The sequence below is a fragment of the Alosa alosa genome, chromosome 18, assembly GCF_017589495.1.
Source record: "Alosa alosa isolate M-15738 ecotype Scorff River chromosome 18, AALO_Geno_1.1, whole genome shotgun sequence".
NCBI lineage: Eukaryota > Metazoa > Chordata > Actinopteri > Clupeiformes > Clupeidae > Alosa > Alosa alosa.
Genome location: NC_063206.1, coordinates 13,324,487 through 13,350,256, shown reverse-complemented (window position 1 = coordinate 13,350,256; position 25,770 = coordinate 13,324,487). Strand labels below are relative to the sequence as shown.

Here is a 25,770-nt window from a genome sequence, read left to right as displayed (position 1 = left end):
TGTTGCTAATTAGTTCCTTCCTCTACTTGTGTATTTGTGTGTATGTGTGTGTGTGTGTGTGTGTGTGTGTTTTTTAGAGCCTGCTGCGACAGACAGAGTCGGAGCACCCGGACTATTACCTTCTGCTGGTGTGTGTGCAGCACCTGCGCACCTTCACCACGCAGTACAACCACCTGCTGCAGCACAACCAGGAGCTGATCACACACCCTCATGCACACACACACGCACACACGCCGCGCACACACCAGCACCCGCACGAGCGACTCATACAGACACGCAAGGAGCTCAGCAGGTCAGTGTGTGTGTGTGTGTGTGTGTGTGTGTGTCAGGTTTGGCAATTAACTTTTACCAGCTACTGTCAGATAAATGGTCAAATTCACCAGTCACTTAAAAGTAAATCATGGCTGGTGGCTGGTATGGAGACAGTTTGTATGGTCTGTACCTCATGAATTAGATTATGAATACAATGTATAAGTGCAGATGTGTTATGTGTGATAGGGCTGGTGCTGTGGCATCTTCAGTAAACTGTCTCATTGTGATGTCAGGTCATCAGTGAAACAGCTCTACAAAATGGGCGACTATGAACCTGCAGTTAACTACTGTTCCCCCAGTGCTTTACTGTGAGTTACTCAAAGGCTAACAAAGCCTTCTTCTCATCATGATTATAGTAGTACTTGTTATTTGTTACTATAATATTAGATATAATTATAGTGCATATATTTTGTTGCATAATTGCTTGCCGTTATTTATTTAGTTTTCAAATTCACTTTGAGCAAAAAAAAAAGTTTTACTTAAAAATTAAACTTATGCTGCCTCTTTATACTCCCTTCCTGCCATTATCAGATCATATTTTTTTATATATTCTTATCACTAACCATCTAGTCACCAAGTGGAACATCGCTAATTTAGTTTGTCATTCTACCCACATGTGTGCCAGTGAGCCCAGCAGCCGATTCCGCAGTAAAGCAGCCGCTGTCAACGTGAAGCTCTACCAGGACTGGGAGGCCGAGCCGCACCGCTACGAACCCGATGTCCCGTCGCCCGTCTCCTTCCTGCCAGATGCTGACGGGCGCCTCAAGTCGCCCATGTCGCCCCTGCGGAGCATCCCAGAGGCCGAGGGGGCCGGCTCGGCACTGGCCTCTGCTCTGGGCGCCTTCCTGCCTTACGAGGGCCTGGGTGGTGGGGGCGACTCGTCCGCGTGTGAGCGCTGCCCGTCCAGCCCGTCCGCTTCCTCCGACTCCAGCATCGATATCGCCTTTGTGCGCTGCAGCCCGGCACCCAGCCCCGGTAACCCATCGCACGCCGCCGCCGCCGCCGCCAGCAGGCGGAGCAACGAAGGCAGGGCGTACAGGGCGGGCCGCGGCTGTGTGTCTCCCGACTCGGTGGGGCTGATGAGGCCTCGACCCCTGCAGGCCGTCCAGAGGAAGAGCAAGTCGCTCAACGGCCTGCAGCTGGACAGCATCGACAGCCCGGCCCACTCGGGCCGCAGTGGCGTCCACCCACGACTGGAGCGCCAGTCCAGCGCCAAGGGCCGCCTGAGGCACCATGACACACACGCACACACGCACACTGACACGGAGGACCAGACGCACGTGATGCACACCAAGGTGAGGCTGCAAAACACAATGGGCCCTAATTTCGAAAGCGCAGTCCTGAGTCTTAACTAAATCTAATTTAACATCACCAGCGAGATACTTAAGTGCAATAATCAAGTAAATGCTACCACATACCACACAATAGCTATCATGTACATTCATTTTATTTAAGTTGATTATAAGTTCGGGCCAGTTATGGGAAATCTGTGATTCTGACCCTGATTTGGGCTATCGCCTGCTCCCGCAGGACTCTGTAAGCCCACCGTGGGGGGAGGAACTAAAGTGGAGGGGTGTGACAGAAGAGAACCATCACACGCCGCTGAGTGAGCGAAGCAGGAAGCAGGAGGGAGGAAAGGGCTTTAGGAGCTCCTTCAAGAAACTCTTCAAGAAGAAGTGAGAAGTCACACACACATAAACAACTTTTCTAGATACTAAACAAATTTAGTTTCCAGGGTGGATAGAGCCCCCTATGTGAACTCACTTCCTTTAGTGATATAGAGACATTAGAGTATGACTGTCTAGGAATAATTGCTGTGTATTCATTCACTTGCACTTCACTAAATGTGTGTGTGAGTTAGGTCAAGTGGTGAGAGCAAGGACAAGGAGAAGGACAAAGAGAAGTCTGAAGGTCAGAGCTGTATTGACCTGGAGTCAACAAGGTCATCACGAGGAAATCGTCTGGGAGAGATTGACCGTGGTACAGCCGTGTGAAAGAGAGCCAAAAGGACATCTACATCTAATGCAGCACAATTACAAATATCAAAGACTTTTCAACAGAGCATTTCCCAAAATAGAAAAAAACAAGAAAATACTTATTTTTCTATGAGGCCATATGAAGTTTCAACTGTAGCTGATTCAGTACTTTGATTCAACCCATTATTAGCACTGTCATGCTGTAGAAAGGTTGCAGTTGTTTTATTATGTAGACAGATGAAATAGGACTTCCACCTACACAGCTACATTCTGCCACCTGCTGGACTGTAAATGCCACTACAACAAACATACGCACCTGCACAAAAATAATGTAATCAATGTAATGTGCATTACAGAGAACAGATAATTTCACTCAGTGGTATCTGCACACAGCTGTGCTAGCAATGCATATTAGAAAGAAATGTGGCTTTTATTATTGAAGAGAACACTAGCAAACTTGCGGTTACAGATTCAGGTTGGCTCCTTCAAGTGCATACTGTAGTCCTCATGTCAACCTCACATACAGACTTGTCTCATAATATTCTATAGAATACTTTGCTTTCTGATTTATATACATAGCAAGAGAGAGGTTCATTTGTGTACTTTGTATAAGTAACCTAATGAACCATCAGATTATAAAGGTCTACAACATGAAATGTTACTGTTATAATTTCCATTATTAGGACAATTAATAAACAAAAGTACATCAAACAATGTTGTTGGCCTGGTTTTAAAATTATAACATCACAATATTTACACAGCAATTACACACACTGATATGTAAAATGGAGAACAAACACTTAAACAAACTCAAAACCACAATGGCTTTCACTTCTGTCTTTTAATGAGTTAGGTTGTTTCATAAATCTGTTTCACATTGGAAACAAAATAGAGGCAATTATACAGTCTGTAAAACTGATTTTTATCTTACACTATGTACAAGGTCATATGCATTGCAATATAAAACGGTTAAATGTGGTGATGTAGTTTGATCTACTTTGATCACAATTATTGAACATCTGATGGTGGACATCCAGAGCGATATTAATCTCATCGACTCAACACCTATTTCACTCTTTGTTTTCCACACGAGGTAGCAACACCCAGGAAATTTTGGCCATGAATCAAATGAATAGAGTTTGGCATTACACCTTAGTGTAATATTTATATACTCAAGCTACTGATTTCAAAGGAATGCTTTAGTGTTTTACATGGTTGGATAATGCATTGAAATAAGTTAAACAGCATTTTGGCTAAAGATGCTGATTTGTGTTAAGTGTAAAGTGAATCAATAACCATGACGAAAGCTAATTAGTCACCTTCACTGTCATGGTTTGCTTTTCAGTAACAGAAATGTGAACAACTAGCTTCCAAGTCACAGCTTTCTGATGACCACATGGAACTGGTGAGAGTATTCATACACACAATGTGAGGAGATCCATACTTGAGTACAGTATGTCTGCAAGTGTTGCATATAGGTGTAGACACACACACACACACACGCACACACACACACACACGCACACATACAAGCACACACACCAGCACACAAACACGCACACAGACACACGGACATGCTCACATTTCAAAGAAACCTTTTTTTGTGCAAATTTTTAACACCAGTGATTAAACAAGCATTAAAAACACAGACAAGGTGACAAATGGCTTTCGATTAATAAAAAATGAAAGTGAAAGTAAAAATTTGAATAAAGTATAAAAGCAAATCGAGACCTCTAACTTCGACAATTAAACTGTCTTAAAAGATGTCTCAAGGTGACTTTTCTTTCTTACTACATAAGATAAATTAGGGGTACTCCACTGTAGTTTGTGCATCTAATGACAAAAAACGAAACAGAACCTTTTTTTTTTCCGATGGGTAAAGACAAACATGACAAGATCACGGAGGACATGTTGTGACACCAGGCGTCCATCGCTTCTATGAATGCTAACTGCGTCAGTAAACAGTTACAACCACGCCCTGTGTAGCCAACTGCGACTGTGTCAGGACCGGGCTCCGACATACGGACGTGAAAACAGAGACACCCGTAGCCGTCTTCACCCTCGCCAGACCCTCAGAACAGCAGGGTCAGAAAAAGTCTCAAAAGTCTCCACCTGCCACCGGTTCACTCTCTCTCAGCGTGAACTACAATGTTACGACAACCATGCTTTAGTGAGCTACCACGTAAAAGATTACACTAGTTAGAAACAGCTAGTTCTTTTTCGGGGGGGTTGTACCTCCAGGACTACGCTATCACACCAGCTAGTTATTTTTTTTTTTTTTGTTTGTTCTGTTTTTCAAACGTATGTTCATATATGCACGCGCACCGTATTATGATACAGTTAACGACACTCATGCTTTTTTTAGTGTGGTCCCTCTGAGAGCTACACAATTACGACAAGAATTTTTACTTGGAGTGCTCCGCTTAGTTCATGTGGCAAAAGAGTCGCACTCTCCCAAGGCAGAGGCAGCAACTCCACCTCAGGGAATCACAATTAAGGCGGGCACTTCTGCGTTGCATGCCAAAAGACAAAAAAAAAAAGAGAAGTGAATATACTCTACGCGAAAACAAGCAACCCCCTTAGGATCCCACATAGTGTTATACACAACGGCAGTCGCTAATGTCTGGTTGTACTATGCCTTGGGAAGAGTATTTGTAATTTTTGCCGCTGAACTAGCTAGCTGAAGAGTGTGCAATTTTTCACATTTTTGCTGTAGTGTCTAAGTTTGTTGTCGTTGTTCGCTTTGCTCAGCTTGGCATTTGACTTTGGGTCATTGCCGTGTGTAGGTCTTCCTAAGCGTCAGTGTAGTGTAAATCAGGGCATGTAGTGGTAGTCGGGTAGCTGCAGAATAGCTATACTGTATCTGTTGTGTAGTATACTTTTGGCGGCATGGCCCGGGGAGTTGTTAAGGTCTCTGCGGACTGGAACGGTCGTCTGCGAGCTCGGATCTACAGTCGGGGGGCTCAGTAGGCTGGCTGGGGATAACGGAGAGTGTCCCGTTGGTGAGGTGGGCTGGGGTGGGGTGAGGTGAGGGGGTCAGTAGCTGTTCTCATGGCCAGCAAGTATGTACAGGTTACTGTGAGCCGTGGGGTTGTCTGTGGGTCGGCTCTCCAAGATCACCGTCCTGAAACGCGCACGCACGCGCACACACACACACACCCACAGAGTTACTAACAGATATGAGATGAAAACAAAAATGATCTCACCTATACGAGTCTTTGATGCCAACTCACCTGTCAGACCCCAGCAGTCTGAAGATGCGAGTGCTGTCGGAGATCTCCTGAGTGATCTGGGAGAGCAACAAACAAGCCTTTGAAACTCACTCAAACACCCTAACAGTGGCTGCCATCTTCTCCAAAAACAGAAGTATCACATATCCAGGTTACATAAGGAGAACTTTATTTGCATACTAGTATAAAGTTATTTCTCACACACAACAAAAAAAATCCTTTTTCTCTACAGAACGCTAAACTTCACATTACCTCGTTTGACTTGAAACTCCGACCCTGCATTCCATGCCTCCAAAAAGCCAAAACGCTGTCCTGAAGACACACTGCAAATGAACACAGGACAGAAACAGACATGAGTTATGCTCGAGCACTGGCTTTTCTGGCGCACTCACACAACTGCCCCCGACACAACTCAACAGGTGCACTCACCTATTGCCTCAATCTGGAAGTTAAAGGTGAGCTCTGCCGACAGCTTTCTATTGGACTTCAGTCTGCCTTCTAAATTCACCATCTTTATACAGCCTTCAAAACACACACATTACAACACAATGACCCCACAATCACACAACATACAGGATCATTCTTAAGTACAAATCTGATTATGACAATTTATAGAAGACGTGAAAGAGTGAAACTGCTGGTAGCTGGTTTGCTGAAAGGGTTGAAGTGCGGGCTCTTTGGAATGTGCCATTTCTGCGAAAAGGTATGCAGTCCCTTTTGAATGTGTCTGACAGACATAAGTGACCAGCGAAATAAATAAATAAAGAAACTAAATAAATCTGCTGTGTTGTCACATGCCTCCCATTAGCAGTCAGCTCACAGGCAGTGACAAAGAGCTGACAGAGCTGAGAAGAGAAGGACACTGAAGGGGATACTGAGAGAGAGAGAGAGAGAGAGAGAGAGAGAGAGAGAGAGAGAGAGAGAGACTCACGGTCCAGACAGACTAAGATGGTGTCCCTCTCTAGCTGGGTGACATGGATGACGCAGGTCTGTGGCGTATCTGAGGGTGGAGAGGCTGGTTAGACTTGACTCATCTTCAGAATTCTCATCATCATTAACATGAGCAATAATAATAATAATAATAATATTATTATTAATTAATAATAATAATAATAATAATAATATGATGTCAAAAAAATAATTTGCTAATCATGCATTAAACAACATTTAATACACTTTAATAACTTTCAGTGTTAATATGATTGCCACCATAAACTCCCAAATAAAAATAAATAAACAAACACAGATGCAAAGGTGCCATGGCTCCACTGCAATAACTTCTTTGCATGTTAAATTAGATCTATATGATGACCCATGACTAGAGCACCATCACTACCACCCCCTTCCCACCCATCAGCCCCCTAACACAGCCGCACTCACTTGACTCAGTGAAGGTGGGTGTGGTCAGGCTGGGGTTGATAGTGCCAAAGGTCACCACCTGGTCAGGTACGCTGCCCTTGCTGACCGCCAGGCAGATGAGTGGGTACTGGTAGTCGGGCACCACCAGCATCTCAAATACCTCCAGTGGACATGGCAATGTAAACTCAATACTCTGGGGAAGGACAAAGCACAGACGCACGCAGGCAATTGATTGAAATTTATGTAGCCATTACCTTTAATCTACTACTAACCAAAATGAGTCATATTTGTTATGTGGTTGTGATGATATTTTGAATATAAATGATGAGCAACATATCATATTCCTACAATACAAATGTCATCACAATGTTATGCATGAATGTCTTTTATAACAAACATGACATCTGGCAGAAGCTTTTTATCCTAAAGGCACGCATTATGGTAGTGGTGGTATTTGGAATCGTGCCAATGCAAGAGAAAACATTATGGATTTATCATAATAAGGATTATCGTAATTTTGGTCATATAGCCCAAACATGTCCGCATAAATCGATTATCTATGTAAATCAGTTGAAAAAATAAGCTACATAGATGCATGATTATATAGATAAAAATGATTATCTGGCAGGACAACCCGTGACGGAATCATGCCAGCGTGTGTGTGTTTGTGTGTGTATCTGTTTGTGTGTGTGTGTGTGTGTGTATTCTGACAGGAGACAGAGAGAACAGACTGACCTTGATGAGCATGAACCTCTGCATGGGTTCCACCCACTCCAGCAGTATCACACTCGACTGGAAGGCTCCGCACAGGTACTTATGACCCGTGTAGGGGTTCCTCACTGCAACACGTACACACACATGCACACACACACACACACACACACACACACACACACACACACACACACACACACACACACACACACACACACACGCACGCAAACGCACACAGCCACGCACACAGCCGCACATACACAACAGAGCAAGATCCAGTTTTACTTGTTTGTGTCGTGTAATGGAAAAGAGGCTCGTGGTAAGAGTGTCACAATGACAAAGAACAACAACACAGAAAAAGATCAGTCAGAGCACAGAGAACTGTTTGGTGTTAAATACACTTAGGCACTGCACATGGATGACTCACCTACACAGCATTTCTGGCACCCTTTCGTGTCTGGAATCTTGTTGGACACAGTAAATTTCCTACACAACACAAGCAAATATTAAGCTTTGTTTAATACTGATTAATCATAACCCTGAATGTTTGAAGATGTCAGCTCATAAGGCGTCGCCTAGCTGAAAGACTACAGTACCTTGGAATGATTTTGTCTGGGATTTTATGTGTTGGTATGGCAACAGGCAGCTTCTGCATCTGCCGAGCTTGCTCAAACAGACCAGACAAGTTATGGCAGTAGAGCTGAGAGGCTTTGCCTGTGAAAGGAAAACATGATAAAACAAACACATTTAATAAAAAAAAAACTAAAAAAAAACTTGCACAACTAGAAAAAGAAATGACAGAATGAACAGGTATGGTTGACCAGGAAAGGTTTATGACTCGGGCTTACCAGATATGGACAGCAGACAGTTGTTCATAACATACAGCCATGTGCATCGCCGTGGAAACAACTAGAGGGGAGAGAATAAGAGCATGAGTGTTTCTAGATCAGTGGAAAACAAAAAGTCAATCTGATCGTAGGGGTCTCCTCTCCTCTCCTCTCCTCTCCTCTCCTCTCCCATCCTCCTCACTCACCTGCTCCATGCAGCTCTCATGCAGCTCGTTCAAGTTCAGGGTGTAGATCCCTTCCTCCGCTCCGAAGATCAAATACTCATCTGGAACAAAGACACAGCATAGGACATCCTCACTCAATATCCATCAAGAAAGACAGTGCCAGCTCTCGGGAATTTCTAATATTCTACAGCTATTCAAATTCATATGCACTATGGTTTGTACATACAGTTACCAATAGCAGCACTCCAGGAGTGTTCAGTTAGCCATAGCATCATTGGTATAGACATATTATACGACATATGAAAATTAAGCTACATTATAGTGGAAGAGAGTCCACATTCCATATAATGCTGCCTACCCCTCGTGTCCGGATTTATCCAGGAACCGGCGCAGTGGATTTTCAGAGGGCAGCCATTGAACACCTTTGAGAAGCATGCTCCCATCTGATGGGGAAAAGACAGGCAGGGTGAGAACAATGCGCATGGGAGAAGTGGGAGAAAATATGCTCGGTCAATGGACACTGTCCAGAACAGCTTGGGTCATTAGGTCACTAATGTGATTCTGAGTATGTGTGCTGATGAGTGTAAAGAGTATAAAATTAAGTCCACTCACATGGACTTTAGGAGTCGGGGGCAAGCCATTACAGATGGGTTTCTGGGGGGAAATAAGACAGAAAAGGTAAATAACAATTAAAGCAAATAAATATGAAACGGAGACTAAAAGATAATCATAAACAAAGGTGACTGAATTAATCACTATAACCATTACCGGAACATCTTTCTTTTCTCTTCTGAGGGGAATAGTTGGCAGGGTAGACTGCCTCTCTTTTTCTCCATTCTGTTGGGAGGGGCTGACTCCATTACCTGTGTCCAGAAACAGCATTAGTGAATGAACGAACACACACATAATTTTTCTCTACTACACATTCCTCTATTCTACTTCACTCTTCCCACTCAAGTCACTGCTGTTAGGATGGTGGTGTCTACCCACTAGAGGAGGACCTAAGGAGAGGGGGGGGGGGGCTTTAGTGAAGCCTGTGGAATGACACTACTCTGTTACTACCACTGTTGGAGGCGGGATCATGGCTGGGACAAATCCATCATCTGACAGGACTATCTACTTATTGATAGCTCTATCTACCAATCACAGGGCCAAACACTGTGGCTTACGGTCTTCTTCCTCCTCCACCTCCTTATCCTCCTCCTCCACCACCACCACCTCCTTCACCACTCTCTGCTCCTCATCCTCATCCTCCTGCTCCTGCTCCTGCTCCTCAGCATGCAGCCACTGCCAAAAGCTAAACGTGTCCTCGTCTCCCCCTCGCTCGGCGCCCACGCGTGTCTTAGTCGGAGCGCTCTCCCTGCTGTCGGACGCCACTTTACCTAGGCTGCTGCGGCGGTGCGGGGGCAGGCGCGGAGGCGGGGGTCGGGGGGGCACGCAGGGCGCGGGCCGAGAAGGGGGCGTGGGGCAGGGGGACACTGGGGGGCAGCGCTTGATGGTGCCGTCGCTGCCGCCCTCCTCGTCGATCGGCCCATTATGATTCGGAGTTGCACACAGAGACTTGGGCTATGGAGTGAGAGATAAATGTATATATCACAAATATATATTAGCACCACATATATTAAAAATATATATATTATTAGAATATATAACAGCCATAGCAATCACTTATAGCAGCACAATACGTCACAGCATGCCATAAATAAGGGACTATTTATTTTTATTTATACTAAAACACTTTTAATTTTTAGTTTTTTTTATTCTTAGTTCACAATTATCATTTGTGTTTGCATGTGTTTATCATTCATAAGCATGTATGTTTATTTCATTTTATTATTTTATACCAACACTCCATGCCAAATAGTTTTGGAGGTACATGGATATTTTATGAAACAACTTCTAGAATATTCTGGACTACTACTTTTGAGTGTGTATGCGTCTTAATTGCTGCTTGCCTCCGGTCCTACCTTAGGGGGAAGTGGTGGGGGCACTTTGGGTCTCTTTATTGTAGTGTTTGTAGTGCTGTAATAGACATACAAGTTAAGTGCATAAATGCACAAGAAGAACCAATTAAAAATCCTAGAATTACCCAACCCACCAAACCCCAAGCATAGCCCACCTCAGAATTAGTCACTGTTAACTGTGAAATTACACACTAATTACTCATACAATTGAAGTAAACAAACAATGTGAACACAAAGGCCACACATATTACAAATGTGCTCACGGTTACATAGACATTTACAAACACCAGGCAGGTGGACATTCTGTATGTGCTCAGGAAATGCATAGCTGCAGTGGACATGCACAAGCATTGCGGCCGCCCACATCATCTCACAACATGAGCGTGATGACCACAAACAATAGACAACACTCAATCACTGACAGCAGAAATCACTGACAACATTGGACACTATGTTGAACACAGAACAGTGAATGGTTTTGATGTGTGGGGTTCTATCACTCCAACTGTATTTAAAACTTGGAGAACTCCAGCTAGTTGGTGTGTATAGGGAGGACCAGAGGTTAAGAACTGTTGGGGTGTCTGGTGGTAGCACAGGACAGTAGTAGTGACCAGAGCCATATAAAGGTAGTGACTATTCCACTGGTATTATTGATTTCCTCTGTGTGCGTTACTAAATTGTAAAAGTGTTCATCTATGAATGGCAGAACACTGCCATTTAATATTCAGTCATTTCATTATGCAGTTGAGAGAGTTGGGAGATAGCTTGGATCCATTGAAGTGATTGAAAACTAAAATTTAGACTAATTTCCTACACTCTCTTGAGCATGGCGTTTTCTGTTTGTGGTGCAGCGCATGGTCAACATTCTCATCTGTGGCAGAGAACTGACGCTGGCTGACCTCCGTGTCTACTTCCACAGCATAGAGCAGCCTGATGTCCCACTGGTCTGGGATCAGTGGGTGCAGTCATATGAGCCAGCAGCCTAGTGCCACAGAGTGTCAGAGTGAAGCTGGGGCCAGCCCATGAAAAGCTTTGCATGAGCAACAAGAAGAAAACAGTAGCAGGACTTGCCCCCCCCACCCCCACCCAGAAGGAAGCAGACACCTTCTGCTGTGTGTGTGTGTGTGTGTGTGTGTGTGTGCGTGTGTGTGTGTGTGTGTGTGTGTGTGTGCGCATATGTGTGTGTCGTACGTGTGTGTGCGTGTGTGTGTGTGTGGTGTGTGTGTAACAGGTGGGTGTGTACGAACGCGTCGCTGGCAGGGGTGGGTGGGTACTGCATGCTGGCGTGTACGCTGGTCGCGTCTTTGCATGCGTCGCGTGTATGATACGCAGGTATTAAATAAATCGTCGCGTCGCGATGCGTGCGCACTAATATCTCATAATATACGATCGCAGCGTCGCATCACCGCATGCAATAATGTCGTCTCTACTACGGCACATAGTCATGTGGCCATTAATGTGTCGCGGTGTGTGTATAGGTGGTGTGCATGCACACATGTGTGTGGTGTGTGTGTGGTAATATTAATAATACATACGGCGTACATGTCTGTGTCCGTAAGTCGCGCATCGTAGGTAAAGCATAGAGAGAGAGAGAGAGTAAGAGTGAGGAAGAGAGATTGAGAGAGAGAGAGAGTGAGAGTGAGGAAGAGAGAGTGAGGAAGAGAGATTGAGAGAGAGAGAGAGAGAGAGAGAGAGAGAGAGAGAGAGAGAGAGAGAGAGAGAGAGAGAGAGAGAGAGAGAGAGAGTGTGTGTGTGACACCGAAGCCATTATAGAGACAGCACATTGCACCAATAGTCCAGCCAATCAGGGACAAACAAAGGCAAAATCATCTGACATCCATCATGCATAAATCACGGAGAAACCATCAAAGGATCAGAGGGTGTGTGTGTGATGGTGTGTGTGTGATGGTGATGACATGTGGCGTGAGGGTGTGAGAGTGAGGAAACCAAATGCATGCACACACACACACACACACACTTACTGCGGGGCTTCCTCATCATCATCACCATCACCATCATCATCCTCCCCAGTCTCTAAGTGTGTTACATGACCCCTGAGGAAGATGAAGATAGGGCCAAGGCTCAGTGAGCATGGCAGCCAGCGGAGCGAGGGAACACACACATAAACACACACACACACACCATTGCTTGAACATATTTCAAAATGCACACGCACACACCATCTCTCGGTCACTCTCTCTCTCTTTCTTTCTCTCTCCCTCTCACACACACACACGCACGCACACACACACGCACACGCACACAGACGGCAAATACACATTCAATCACCCACAAATGGATCCAGATGCACCCTAACATGCGAAAGCATCCTTGCACGCATTTACATCCGTCATTTCTCTCTCTTTGTCTCACACACACACGCACGCACGCACGCACGCGCACACACGCATAGCCATGAGGTAGATTAGCAGCAAGTGAAGCAGCGTTCATTAGTCCGGCCTGCCTTCCGGCCTGGCTGGCGAGTGTGTGTGTGTGTGTGTGTGTGTGTGTGTGTTGATGGGCACACGTGAGCTGGTGTCGGGCACAACTACGGCTACCAACTATCCACAACTACAGGGAGCAGGCAGTAGGACAACACTCACCTCTGCTGTAACTCCTCCTCCACCGACTTCAACAGACTCCTGAGGGAGGGAAAAAGAGAGGAAGAAAGAGAACAGGGTGAAAGAGAGAGAGAGAGAGAGAGAGAGAGAGAGAGAGAGAGAGAGAGAAAGAGAAAGAGAGATAGAGGAGTGAAACTGAGGAGCTTGTTGGCTTCTGTCCAACAACAATGTCTAAATTGGCAACACTAAGATCAGTTCTCTATAACTTGAAGGTACTGTTTAAAGAAAATGATAAATATGGCATCATACTTTGACTCTCTCTCTCTCTCTCTCATACATAAGTTGTCAGTAATAAGGATTTATAAAGATGTGGTGAACTGGATCGCAACCTTGGGACAGCAAAAAACTTTCTGTTCTAGACAGATAGAGCAGTTGCACAGCAAGGCTTTCTGGTGTAAGCACTTAATCATCAGTTCTCTCAGGCCTAAGCTATCACACACTCACACACACACAGACACACACAGACACACAGACACACACACACACACACTCTCTTACTTGTTTCCACCAAGCAGGCCTGGGGAATCTTGGTTGTACTCCAGATCCTGAATAAGCCAGGAGAAAAAAACACTTAACACAAGGCAAACACAAACACCCCCCCCCCCACACACAAACCCACAGCAGAAAGAAAAGTCAGTCACACACTCTCTCTCTCTCTCTCTCTCACACACACACTCTCTCTCTCTCACACACCGCTTCGTGATGGGGCTCCGTCTCCTTTCTCATGGGGGGGTCAAACTTCACCTGATCGACTGTAATAGAAATAGAAAGAGAGAGAAAGTGAAGGTTTGATGATCATGAGATGGATGATGTTTCTCGGCCATCATCAATCCAAAACTGTGTGCTTCTGTTACACCCCCCCCCCCCACACACACACACACACACAGATGGAGACTCACAGTTGATCTCTGACAGAGTTTTCCCCTCCCGAGTGCTGCGGCTGGTTGAGCGAATCCGATGAGGGACTGACACAGGCGACTGTAAACCCAAACAAAAACACAAGCCCACAGAAACAGCGTGAGTGTGAGCTGACCCACGGGGAGGCATGACAGAGCCTCACACACAGAAGTGCTTGATCAGCTCTCCCCTCCAGTTCAGCTGCTCCACCATGTTTTTCCATCACGCCCTGTGTAGAACCGCAGCAAGCTGGCAGTAACATGCCACACACACACCCACGCGCACACCCACGCGCACACCCACGCCACACACACACACACACACACACACACACACACACACACACACACACACACCAAACTCCCACACACTCTCAATCCAGTCTAATAACAAATACTGACAGGTATTTCACTGCACACACCATACAGTAGTTGACATTACACACACTGACACACACACACAGCACTCATACAGACAAGCACACCATCTCACAGGCAGTTACGTATAAAAATATAATCAAGCACTCCACGGGCTTGAGCACACACACACACACACACACACACACACTACAGAGAACACACACACACCCACACCCAAGCCGGTGTTATGAGCATGGCAACACTGATCATACAGGTCACACAGGTACCTGCAGGCAGCAAAGAAAGGAGCTTACCAAACACAAATGACAGCTCCTAATACTTCAGCACAGAGATATGGAGAGAGAGAGATAGACAAGGAAGGAAGACAAGGAGAAAGAAAGAAAGAAAGAAAGAAAGATGGAAGGAAAGGAGGAAGGAAAGAACGGAACAAATGAAGAAAAAAAGAAAGAGATAGGGAGAAGGAAAAGGAGAGAGAGAGAGAGAGAGAGAGAGAGAGAGAGAGAGAGAGAGAGAGAGAGAGAGAGAGAGAGAGAGAGAGAGAGAGAGAGAGAGAGAGAGAGGGGAAAAAAGTGAAAAGCAGGAGCAAAGATTTAGGAGGACCATATGAGGACAGTCAGACAAGCAGACAGTCAGACAGACCGACAAACATACAGGAAGACAAAGTCCTTAACAGACTGCAAAATAACAACCCAGTAGTCTAAGCTTTCCCCTTCCCCTCAAGTGTGCCTGCAGCAGGCCATGAAGCCCCCACCTCTGGCTCAGGGTCGTCGTCCTCCTGGTCGCTGTAGGGAGTGTGGTCTGGGTTGCTGGCCTTGTCCAGAAGCTCGATGGCCAGTGTGCGGCTCAAAGGCTGGGAAACGAAGGGGTGCTGCACGCAACAAAACAGAAAGGAAGTGAGGTCACAGCAGGAAGTGACGTCGGCATCCACCAGGATATGGGTGAGATTGGGCAAAAAGGAATCACCTGCAGTATTTTCTCCGCCGTGGGACGCTTCTTGGGGTTTTTAGTGAGGGCCACTTTGACAAAGTGGTGGAAATTATTGGTCCTTGGGAAAGATGAAAGTGATTGTGAGCACATACAGATTTCCCACACCTTCTAAAACATTACATTTTAGGACTTTTCATTGACTTTCCAGGTAAACTTCTAAAGGTAAATAAATTCAAGGACCAAACACCACAGGGTTTGACACGGATCAAAATTAGGTACTGTTACAACACAGAATTTTTATAATGAGAACTATGTGAATGCTTTTAGAAGCTTACAGGGAAGCTACAACCGGCGCGTAACTGAAGCGTTCCGTTCACAACGCGTAAAATATATTTTATATTTTTTTTCGTATGTGCCGCTACCACATCTGGTGTAGCTACTTCCACTGATTACAGTGGAAGCTATTTGTTGCAGCAGACGCAACGCAAATGGAACGCTTCAGTTACGCGCCCGGTGCAGCTTAGCCCTTACCAACAACAATTAAAAAGAGAATGACTTGAGTGTGAACACTTCCCAACTTTGCTGAGTTACAGTGAAAGTACGGTATGCAGTCTCGTTCTTTTTCTAACAGAAAATATATCAATTCAAGCACTTTGCAGACCTGCCAACCCAGAACAGATATTATGAGTGCAACTTTTTCAGCTCATCTTGGTGTAGATGTGTGTGGCCAAATATCAGCACAACATATAAATATAAATATGTCTCTGCATTTAACTAGTAACAATAGTCTTGTATCATACCATTCCGTTTAGGATCACAAAGGTGGCTAGGCAACATCAGAATGTCATAGACACACATAGCACAGAGTAAACTGGAACCTTTGTTCATTCTTTCTTGAGTTTGTGTGGAGGTTGGCTGGTCTCAGATTGGTTGATAAATTGATTTTCGGACTTTGATTTCTGGTGATCTGATTTTAATGTGGTTCTGCTGGTTCTTAGCCTACAGACTGGAGAAACTAAAGAGAGAGCTGGAGGCTTTGGGGTTAACGTTGATGGACATGGACAAAACATGGATGAAAATAAAAACAAAAAGACCAAAAAGGAACTCCAAAAGCTCCTAATAAAGGAGCTGAAGCAGGTTGAGGACGGCAGAACTGGCCTGGACAAGAAGGCTAGGGAGAGGGCAGAAGGACTAACTCTGCCCATGGAGATCCCAGATGTCCTAAATGTTATTCATGACCTTGATGCATTCTTGGACAAAGAGTTGGAAGACTCTGAGAGAAATGAACAGAGGGATGACGATGTGAAAGCTGTGCTCGACAGTCTCCTAGATAAAGAGGACTCGACTCTGGGTGAGTAGAAGACATCTGCTCTTATTGAGTATAAGAAGTAGCCTTGCATCACCAGAACTGACTTGAGCTCGGAGCAATACATGGGCTACGTAAAAAGTGTGCTCACATTCAAAACATCAAAATGGTTCAGCACTGAATTTTAATAAATTGTTCCCCAATTATGTTTAGCTTCAGAAGGACTGAAAGACAAAGGAGAAAAGGAGAGAGTCTTGAGGCCAGAGGTTGGAGACAGGAAGGAGGAGGCCGAGCGGGAAGCCAATTTCTGGAGTGCCAGAGAGAACCACAAAGGCTCCGTCCCCAGGAGGAGGTTTCAGTGGGGCAGAAACAGCAGCAGACGGCTGACCGTGTGAACGATTGACAAGGGCTTAACCATCAAAAACCATCAATAAAGCAGATACAATTTGTAGTGATCTTTATGTTTCTCAACGATTTATTTCTCAAATATAATTCTGCAACCTAATGACTCATACCAAGCTGTTCCAGTATGACCCATGTTTATTTATATCCTCATTTTGCAAGTCACTTTGGATGAAAACATCTGCTAAATGAATACATGTAATGTATACCTGTGTAATGTATAGAACGTGGAAAGCCTGACACACAACTTCAGGGGACCATTTCAGTTGACAGGTCATCGAAGGGTCACTGCAGCTTTTTTCTACGCTATTTCCTTGTACTGAGCATAGTTGAGTGGGTTAGGTAATCCCTCATTTGGCTGCTTTGTTCTAACATCGTGTCTGAAACCACACGGTACAAGCTTTGTGTTCTTACACTTCAACAAGGAAATGAAATATCCTTCCTGATAAAGTGTGAAAGGGGGAGAAAATAACACAGACGAGCCTGTCGGATTTCCACAACTTCTCATATCAAACACAACACATCAACACAAGCATGCATGCACCCACGCACACACACACACACACACACACACACACACACACACACACACACACACACACACACACACACACACACACACACACACACACACACACACACACACACACACACACACACACACACACACACACACACACACACACACAGACTTCTTACCATTTCACTTTATCCTTCAGTTTGGGTGGTACAAAATTGCTCTTACTCATCAGGAACAGAGCCCTAAAAAAGAGAGACAGGGGAGGGCAAGCGTGAGCGTGAGCACAAAAAGCAGCTTTCTTAAAGAATGTTCTGGAAACCAACCACAGCTCTTGGCAGCCTGAGGTGCACGAAACGGGCCTTCACCCACCTCATTGGGTGCAGCTCGAACATGGGAGGCTGCAGCTCAGCCAGTTCGATGGCGGTGATCCCCACAGCCCAGATATCACACAGCTGATTATAACCCCCTTTCCTCTCCACAGCGGCCACCTCTGGAGCCATCCTACAGGGGGGGGGAGATTGGGAATGATGGAGAGAGGGATAGACACAAGAATAGGGATAGAGAGAGAGATGGAGGGAGGGGGGGATTGGGAATGATTGAGAGAGGGATAGACACAAGAATAGGGAGAGAGAGAGATGGAGGGAGGGGGGGATTGGGAATGATTGAGAGAGGGATAGACACAAGAATAGGGATAGAGAGAGAGATGGAGGGAGAAAGAGCCATATATGAGAAAAGATAGAAAGAGAAAAGATGCAAAAAATTAAAAACTGCCAGAGAGAAAGAGCATATGAAGCAGTTCATAAAGTTATGAGAATTTATGGCTCTGTGGTTGGGTTTCAAATACCCACGTGCCAGAAAGGCCTGTGGGATTAATCAAGAAAACTGACGCACGCAAGTGCAGCTCAAGGCCACATACTTGTTAAAACAATCCCTTAAAAATCCAATACTGCACTGACTTTCTTCTGAAAAAAAAAAAAAACTACCACAACAACATGCACATCTACGCACCTGTACGTATTTATATAAAACCCCTAAACCCATAACAAACACTAGAAGGCAGCAGGATTGCTAAACACAGATTACAAGGGCCACTGGAATAGGTTATGCAATGAATCCCATTGGTGGAGGAGAGCAGAAGGGCAGGAGATTACCAGTAGGGCGTGCCGATGAAAGACTTCCTCTTGGCCAGGGTGGCCGAGATCTGGGCCGAGACCCCAAAGTCAGCTGGAGAAAAGGACACGGAGGTCAAAATTAGAAAAGGGCGCTACAGAGACGGACAATGTGGCAGGGACAAGTATAGGTGGACCAATAGAGGTGGAGAGACAGACAGGCCGATGGAGACGCATGAGAGAACGATAAGGGACACACAGATAAGCAGAGTATAAACGTGCAGACAGGCAGATAAGACGATGACCAGACCAACGTAAGGACAGATTGGCACCAAGACATAAACATATGCATGCACACATACAGGATAGATAATCATATTACACATAATGACAACTTATCGGATACATACGCGCACGCGCGCACACACACACACACACACACACACACACACACACACACACACACACACACACACACACACACACACACACACACACACACACAAACCGACAGACACAAACAAACAAACCGACAGACAGATGGGGTTTAATGAGGTAGGCATATTCTGAAGGCCAGCACAATGACATACACTTACCTAGTTTCACATATCCATTGTCTGTTAACAGGATATTTGCTCCCTAATAAAAAACAGAGAAAACATTCATAAAGATCACACAGATGCATAAGAAATATAACAAACATTCCAGCAGTTAAACTGACAGACCAAGGTACCAAAAGTCTGCGCTCAGCACTATAATCCACTTAGGAACATAATGCATTATATAGAGATGGAGATGGATCACCAGCGCACACAAGAGTTGGGTTTCGGTTGTTTCATGGACTGATGAAGATGGTATAGACACCCATCAAAACGTTAGTCTGCTGTGCATCACGATGAAAAAACAACTAAAAACCCAAGTCTGTTCACTCCGGTGATCCTTCTCCCTTTCTATATGATCGGTTCTTTTGTGTGAAGCACCACACTGGAATTCAGAAGTGCGGAGGAACAACCCTTTTTTGATTAGGCTTTATAGGTTTCAAATGTCAGTGTTAGCTGCCACTTCAACTTTCAACTTTTGTGTTTTTTAAGCAATGAGCACGAATGGAGAAAATGCCATGCTGAGTATGACATACCTTTATGTCCCTGTGCATTTTGCCCTTGTTGTGGAGATAGTACAACCCCTAGATCACACAGACACACACGTTTGGAAAACGTAAATGTTACTGTCACAACATTTAATGGCAGCGTATGATGGCAGAGGAGCTGTAGGAGAGGACGTTACCTGTAGGGTTTCCCGACACACGTAAGCAATTTGGGATTCTAACAAAGGCCCCGTCACTGAGGAAGAAAAAGAACAAAGAATAATGGGTGGATGCAAGATAAAAATAAAAACATAAAAATGTATGTTCCAGGCCATATCATTTGCATCTGTGTGGGCATGGAGAAGTCTGTATCTGTGTGTGTGTGTGTGTGTATCTATTTGTGTCTTCAAGTTCATGCACAAGACTGGTTTTGGGGGAACAGTGGCATCCTTGTTCGCACCATGGTAAATATCCTGTAGGGATCCTCCTCCACAATGCTCCATGCAGATCCATAATTTTTCCCTCCTGGAAAACACAAGACAAGACAAGGGCCGTCACGTGCTGCCCGTGCTGAGCCTGCAGCATAAACACTTAAGAGACTCTGCCTCATGTAGCCCGAGGCCTACAAGAGTGCAGGAGATGTGGGGCTATGGAATCCAGACCTGAGATAGCTGCCAAAGTAGGCCACAATGTTGGAGTGCTTGCAGTCCTTCATCATGATAATCTCCTGCTGCACCACGGCAAAGTCCTCACCTGCAAAGCAACGAGTCAAATCCATTCAACAAACAATTAAAATGAATCCGATTTAGGCATGACTCAATCAGCCGGAGGACTGAGGCGATAAACTGCATGTGAAAGTGAACCGAGAGGGGGTCAACCTGAGCAGTTTTTTAAAATAAGCAGGAGAGCAACCAGACCATTACAGATAAGAATCTCTCTCTCTAACACACACAGACACACACACACACATTTAAACTTCACCAAGGCTGCCCTATAATTACATGCATAACCAAACCCTAACACGTTGTAATGGTCTGTTGAACTCGTCGTAACGTTTTCACACACTATGATCCGGTCGAGTGTGTTTAACCACCTGTTTCCACACTGGCACCGTGGCATCCGTCCCTGGTTAATCATTAAACCCCAACCTCTGCCACCCCCCTCCTTTCTGTTGTGTATGAGTGAGCATGGCTGAGGAGATTAGCGGAATGACTTGATTTAATCAACCACTTCCAGCTACGCGCCAGAATAATTCACACAGGTGCCAATGGAGCAGCATAATAGGAGAACTAAGGGGAGAAGTGGAGGAGATAGAGTAGAGAAGAGAAGAGAAGAGAAGAGAAGAGAAGAGAAGAGAAGAGAGGAGAGGAGAGGAGAAGAGAGCTTGAAAGGAGAAAATAGGAGATGGGTTTGAGACAGGGGTGGGCAAACTTTTTGGCTCAAGGGCCACATTGGGTTTTGAAAATTGGCCGGCGGGCTGCACAAATACCCACACACACACACACGTTTATTTCTCAATGATCTTCTGCCTGCTCCGCTATGGCTAGTGCGGTACCTACGGATGGGCCCTCTCACAGTTTTTAAATGGTCAGTAGTGGGAACTACTGTTGCCTTCATGATTTCCTTTTAAAACTTTCAAGTGCTTGGCGGGCCGGATCCAGCCCGCAGGGCCGCAGTTTGCCCACCCCTGGTTTGAGAGGACAAGAAAGAGAGAGAGAGAGGAGATGGGGAAAGAGAGATGTAGAGTAGTGAGTATTTGGGGACAATAATGCATCATGTGAACTCCTTACCTGGCTCCAGCTTGATGACTTTAATGGCGGCCAGCTCTCCTGTGCTGACATTTCGAGCCTGAGAGGGACAGACAGACACAGAGATACACGGGTGAGATAACTCAGAAACAATTTAAGAGCACCAAGCCTGTCTGAAAGCCTGTGCCCCCACCCGACACCCCCACCGCCCCTGCCACCCACCCATCTAACCATCCCCCCCACTAAACAAAACAACAAGCTCCCCGGCCCCGGCAGCAGGAGCAGCAGCCAGCGCCACAGCCCTGGTACCAGGGCCAGTCAGTCAGGGCCTTCCATTACACACACACACACGCCATTGATTATCGGAGACAGCGCTGATGGAAACACTGGCCGACTGACAGCGCCCTGGACGCCTTGCCTCCCACCACCTTCCACTTAACCTCGCCTCGTGTGACTGGCCCTATGGTATGGCAGGCAGATAGGAGCGAGGCAAAAATAGACCACCGCAGCGAGTCCACACACACAGATAAACACAGGCTCTTCATCCTGTTCGCTTAACATCCGCTATGTGCAGGTATGCATTATCAGTGGATATACTGTAGACTGCATGTTTATAAAGTAAAAAAATAATACTAGAAGATACAAAGATGAATAAAGCAACACCATGGAACATGCATTCTTGCCATTCTGCTCTTGAGCGCCGTAGTATTTCACAGTCTAGTGTCCATTTCCGCATCTCTCTCGATCTCTGTCTCTTTCTCAGTGTCCCGCTCTCTCTCAATATGAAGTTTGTCAGGCTAACTAACTTACAGAGAAGCTGATTGAGGTCTTGTGAGAGTTTGATGGGAAATTGAGATCAGATGTTACTGCCAGGCTGAATGAGGCGCACACAAGAAGTCAAAAAAATGCACGAGTATAAACACAAACATAAATACGAGTATAAATACACGTATAATCCCTGCTCTTAGTCACGGATGTTTGCGCACGCGCACACACACACACACACACACACACACCATAACAAGCATACTCCGAGTGAGATAAGACAATCTGCATGGAGATGAGAGAGAGAGGGGAGGGAATCAAAAGGGGCATGACAGCCACTCCTTAGAGTTTGGCATTGCTCGCTCGCGCACACGCGCGCACGCACACACACGCACACACACACACACACACACACACACACACACACAGAAACAAAGAATCCTCTGAATGTCCATGTTGACTGGCTGTCAAACAGAGGAGACTTGACTTGGAGAACTGATGTCATCTGCCAGAGCCAGGGAGAGATATACTGTGTCATTGTATTAGAAAGATGTGTCCGATCATAAATACTACAAATTCAATTAGACCTCTCTCTCTTTATGTACACACACACACACACACACACACACACACAGACAGAAAGAGAACAACAGACGTGTGTCAATAGATGATTCCACTGGATCACATGTAATTTTACACATTCACCTCTGTGGGCAGCCTGATGCTTAGTTCTGTGGGCGAGTGTGTGTGGGTCTCTTTAAATGTGTGTGTGTGTGGTGTGTTTATGAGATAGGTGTGGACATTAATGGTGTGCCATATGCTTGTTAGAAAACGATTGTGATTGGGTGGATATTTACAGCTGACCCATCCCATAAGTCTGATGTCATTAACACTACTGTGTGTAAAATCCTCACTGTCAAAGACGAGCCCAGACGATGGATGCACTTGCCCCCTCCACACACACACCACGACATGGGCCTCTCCATCAGCAATGAGGCATTTTTTTTTCTCTCTCTCTCTCTCACACAGAGAGAGAGAGAGACACGTACACATCACTGCATTAATTTAAAATGGAGTGAAATTGGTGAAAAAGCAACAGTGCGATTGAAAGCTGTTTTTGGCCTTTGCTCTTCGGTCTGCTCAGAAGCCATGAAACTGGGTCGTCTATCTTCCTCTCTCTCTCTCGTCTCTCTCAATATTTCCCGCTCAGCTTGTCTCTCTTCCCAAACTGCTAAACCCATTTAACACCATTTCAACGGAAAATCTGTCCAAAGTGGACATTCCATTCTAATACTGGTCCAGCTGTTGGCTGACACACACACACACACACACACACATTCAATTGAACTGCTAATGACCAAGGAAGCAGTGGAGGAAAAGCGAACAATCAGAAGCAAACAGGATGGACAGAGCTCACACACATACACACACACACCACACTTTTTCTCAATCTGTCTCTCTGATATCCTCATGTTTGGCTACTTCCTTTCCCCAGAGGAAGTTGGAGAAGCAGCGAGACATACTTGGGAAGTTGGTACACGCTCTAGTTTTCCACAGCAAATGCTGCCAGCCGTTATCTGCCCTACTCATGCCTTATGCTCTATTGAATGCTAGCTACACACACACACAGCATCCTCACACAAGATGTCCTACACACAAGAGCACTCACTACTAACAATCGCTTTCTCACCCCCTCTCACACACACAAACCAGTAAGAAAAATAAAAAATAGTACTACATACTAACCATACTCCAACGCCTATACACAATAGTTTCAAACTTGCACACACACACACACACACACACACACCAGTCGTTTTCTCTCTGAAAATAATAACAACAACAACAACAACAATAGTAAAAACATACACATAAGTAAACACGTGTGTACATAAACAGTCCTAGCTTCAAGAAATCCCCTAAATGCTACACCTCCAAAATGGGTGAGGGCCAACCACTTCCGAACGAAAATAACCCACTTTACGCATTCCACAAAATATTCGCTGTGGGCGCTCTGTGTGATACAATGTTGCAAATGCTCAACATGCAGTTACATGGTAACTGCATAGAAGACATGTCTCCTCCCAACTTGAGTGTGCTCGGCAATTAGCCTATCTAATTGCTTGTTTGGGATGTGAAGGAGGCGTTTACTATGGCATAACTTGAAATCGGGCATTTTTTTCTGTCAGCTCCGCTGGTCGAGAGACGGGAGGAATTGCGCAGGGCCTGGTTTGTTGTGGAAATGCAGCCGCAGACTAACTGAGGACATTTGACGGAGCATAAAGACTACCCTGTTACCACCAAGACACGCAATATGCAACAAAGACACACACTCGTACACATAAGCGCATAGACTGCGCAGCAGACGCAACAACGACTGCGTCATCCTGTTTATCACAAACACAACAGCAGTGAGATTATATCGATCAATCTGCTATAACGATAAGAAGTTAAGACCAGAAATCCTCCTCCAGTGTGCTAGCCTATGTTACGCATAAGGCAATAGCAGCCACGGATTTAGCGAACAAGCAAATTTTAGCAACTGCGTACTTGTTTTTACAGACCAATACTGTTCGCGAGTCAATCAGAAACGAATGGCACAAAAATGAAAAACGAGCTACGTGTTGCCGTTTTGTGTTCTACCCCGTATAACACCAAAATTGCCAGCTAGCTGCTGCAGATAGCTAGGCTACCTTGTACACATCTCCATACGTTCCACTCCCGATTCTCTGAATGAGCTCAAAATCTTCTTGCGGGTTCCGTCGAGACAAGTCCAGACTGGTATTCATCATCCGAAGCCCGATCCCTAGGATCGGATTGTTTTAAAAACGCCGATATTATAAAACTGTCGTAAACGAACGCAGAAACACAGGGCGTCAGAGAATCACGTCCAGTCTTCACTAAACTTTAACATGGCCTCCGCTACGCAGTACGCCTGCGTGAGGACGCTGGCAGTTCACGTTGACAGCCCCTCTGTCGGAAATACACAGCGATGGTTGGGTTATCATTCACAAACAGTACATTTGAATATTCTCTGAATGCATTTTGAAATGATGTCTGAAAATAACGTTAGGTTAGTTAGGCTACATTTTTTTACCCAACGAAGGCTACATGGTCGCAGATCGCACAATTGTTGTATGGAATGTTCAAGAACACATATAGCAGCCTGTCCTAGTAATGACTTATTACATAGCCAGATACATAGAATAAGACCACAAGGAATGTATGAAACGTCTTGAGACAAATACATGCATAGGCTACACTATGTGGTATTTGTGTAAAATATTGCAAGTAAACCATCACACCATGCTGAATGGTAGGCTAGCATGACACCGGTGCAATTGTAGGTGTGGACTAACAGGTGTCTGTATTCGTATGTGTGAGTCAACACTGGGAATGCATGGGAGGCTCCACCTGACCTGTCAATGTCATAAGACACTTATT

The 25,770-nt window shown here is 45.3% G+C and overlaps 2 protein-coding genes across 4 annotated transcripts in view; one reads left to right on the top strand and one right to left on the bottom strand.

The window, feature by feature from the left end:
• arhgef33 (Rho guanine nucleotide exchange factor (GEF) 33) overlaps positions 1 to 2,939 on the top strand; it is a 7,925-nt gene extending 4,986 nt beyond the window's left edge. The window contains exons 11-15 of the mRNA XM_048270580.1: positions 78 to 292; positions 546 to 620; positions 938 to 1,607; positions 1,843 to 1,988; positions 2,174 to 2,939. Of these exons, the coding sequence (XP_048126537.1) occupies positions 78 to 292; positions 546 to 620; positions 938 to 1,607; positions 1,843 to 1,988; positions 2,174 to 2,306 (1,239 nt within the window). The 3' untranslated portion in view covers positions 2,307 to 2,939. The remainder of the gene's footprint in view (positions 1 to 77; positions 293 to 545; positions 621 to 937; positions 1,608 to 1,842; positions 1,989 to 2,173) is intronic.
• A 2,311-nt stretch (positions 2,940 to 5,250) lies between these two features.
• On the bottom strand, positions 5,251 to 25,257 carry map4k3b (mitogen-activated protein kinase kinase kinase kinase 3b). Of its 3 annotated transcripts, none has more exons than XM_048270577.1 (33): positions 25,020 to 25,257; positions 21,604 to 21,661; positions 20,476 to 20,566; positions 20,274 to 20,338; positions 20,014 to 20,069; positions 19,865 to 19,912; positions 19,326 to 19,368; positions 18,772 to 18,844; positions 17,990 to 18,121; positions 17,800 to 17,862; positions 15,429 to 15,510; positions 15,217 to 15,333; positions 14,088 to 14,166; positions 13,882 to 13,940; positions 13,687 to 13,733; positions 13,171 to 13,209; positions 12,550 to 12,621; positions 10,571 to 10,625; positions 9,773 to 10,169; positions 9,372 to 9,466; positions 9,216 to 9,257; positions 8,962 to 9,046; positions 8,625 to 8,704; positions 8,440 to 8,500; positions 8,188 to 8,305; positions 8,019 to 8,077; positions 7,613 to 7,716; positions 6,899 to 7,070; positions 6,450 to 6,518; positions 5,948 to 6,040; positions 5,771 to 5,841; positions 5,522 to 5,577; positions 5,251 to 5,412 (listed from the first exon to the last, which is right to left on the bottom strand). In XM_048270577.1, the coding sequence occupies exons 1-33, from the start codon at positions 25,116 to 25,118 to the stop codon at positions 5,325 to 5,327; spliced, it is 2,868 nt and encodes a 955-aa protein (XP_048126534.1). In that variant the 5' UTR covers positions 25,119 to 25,257; the 3' UTR covers positions 5,251 to 5,324. The 3 variants fall into 3 exon arrangements, with proteins under 3 accessions (XP_048126534.1, XP_048126536.1, XP_048126535.1); XM_048270579.1 differs by having other exon boundaries at positions 9,986 to 10,169; XM_048270578.1 differs by lacking the exon at positions 12,550 to 12,621.
• Between the last annotated feature and the right edge of the window lie 513 nt (positions 25,258 to 25,770).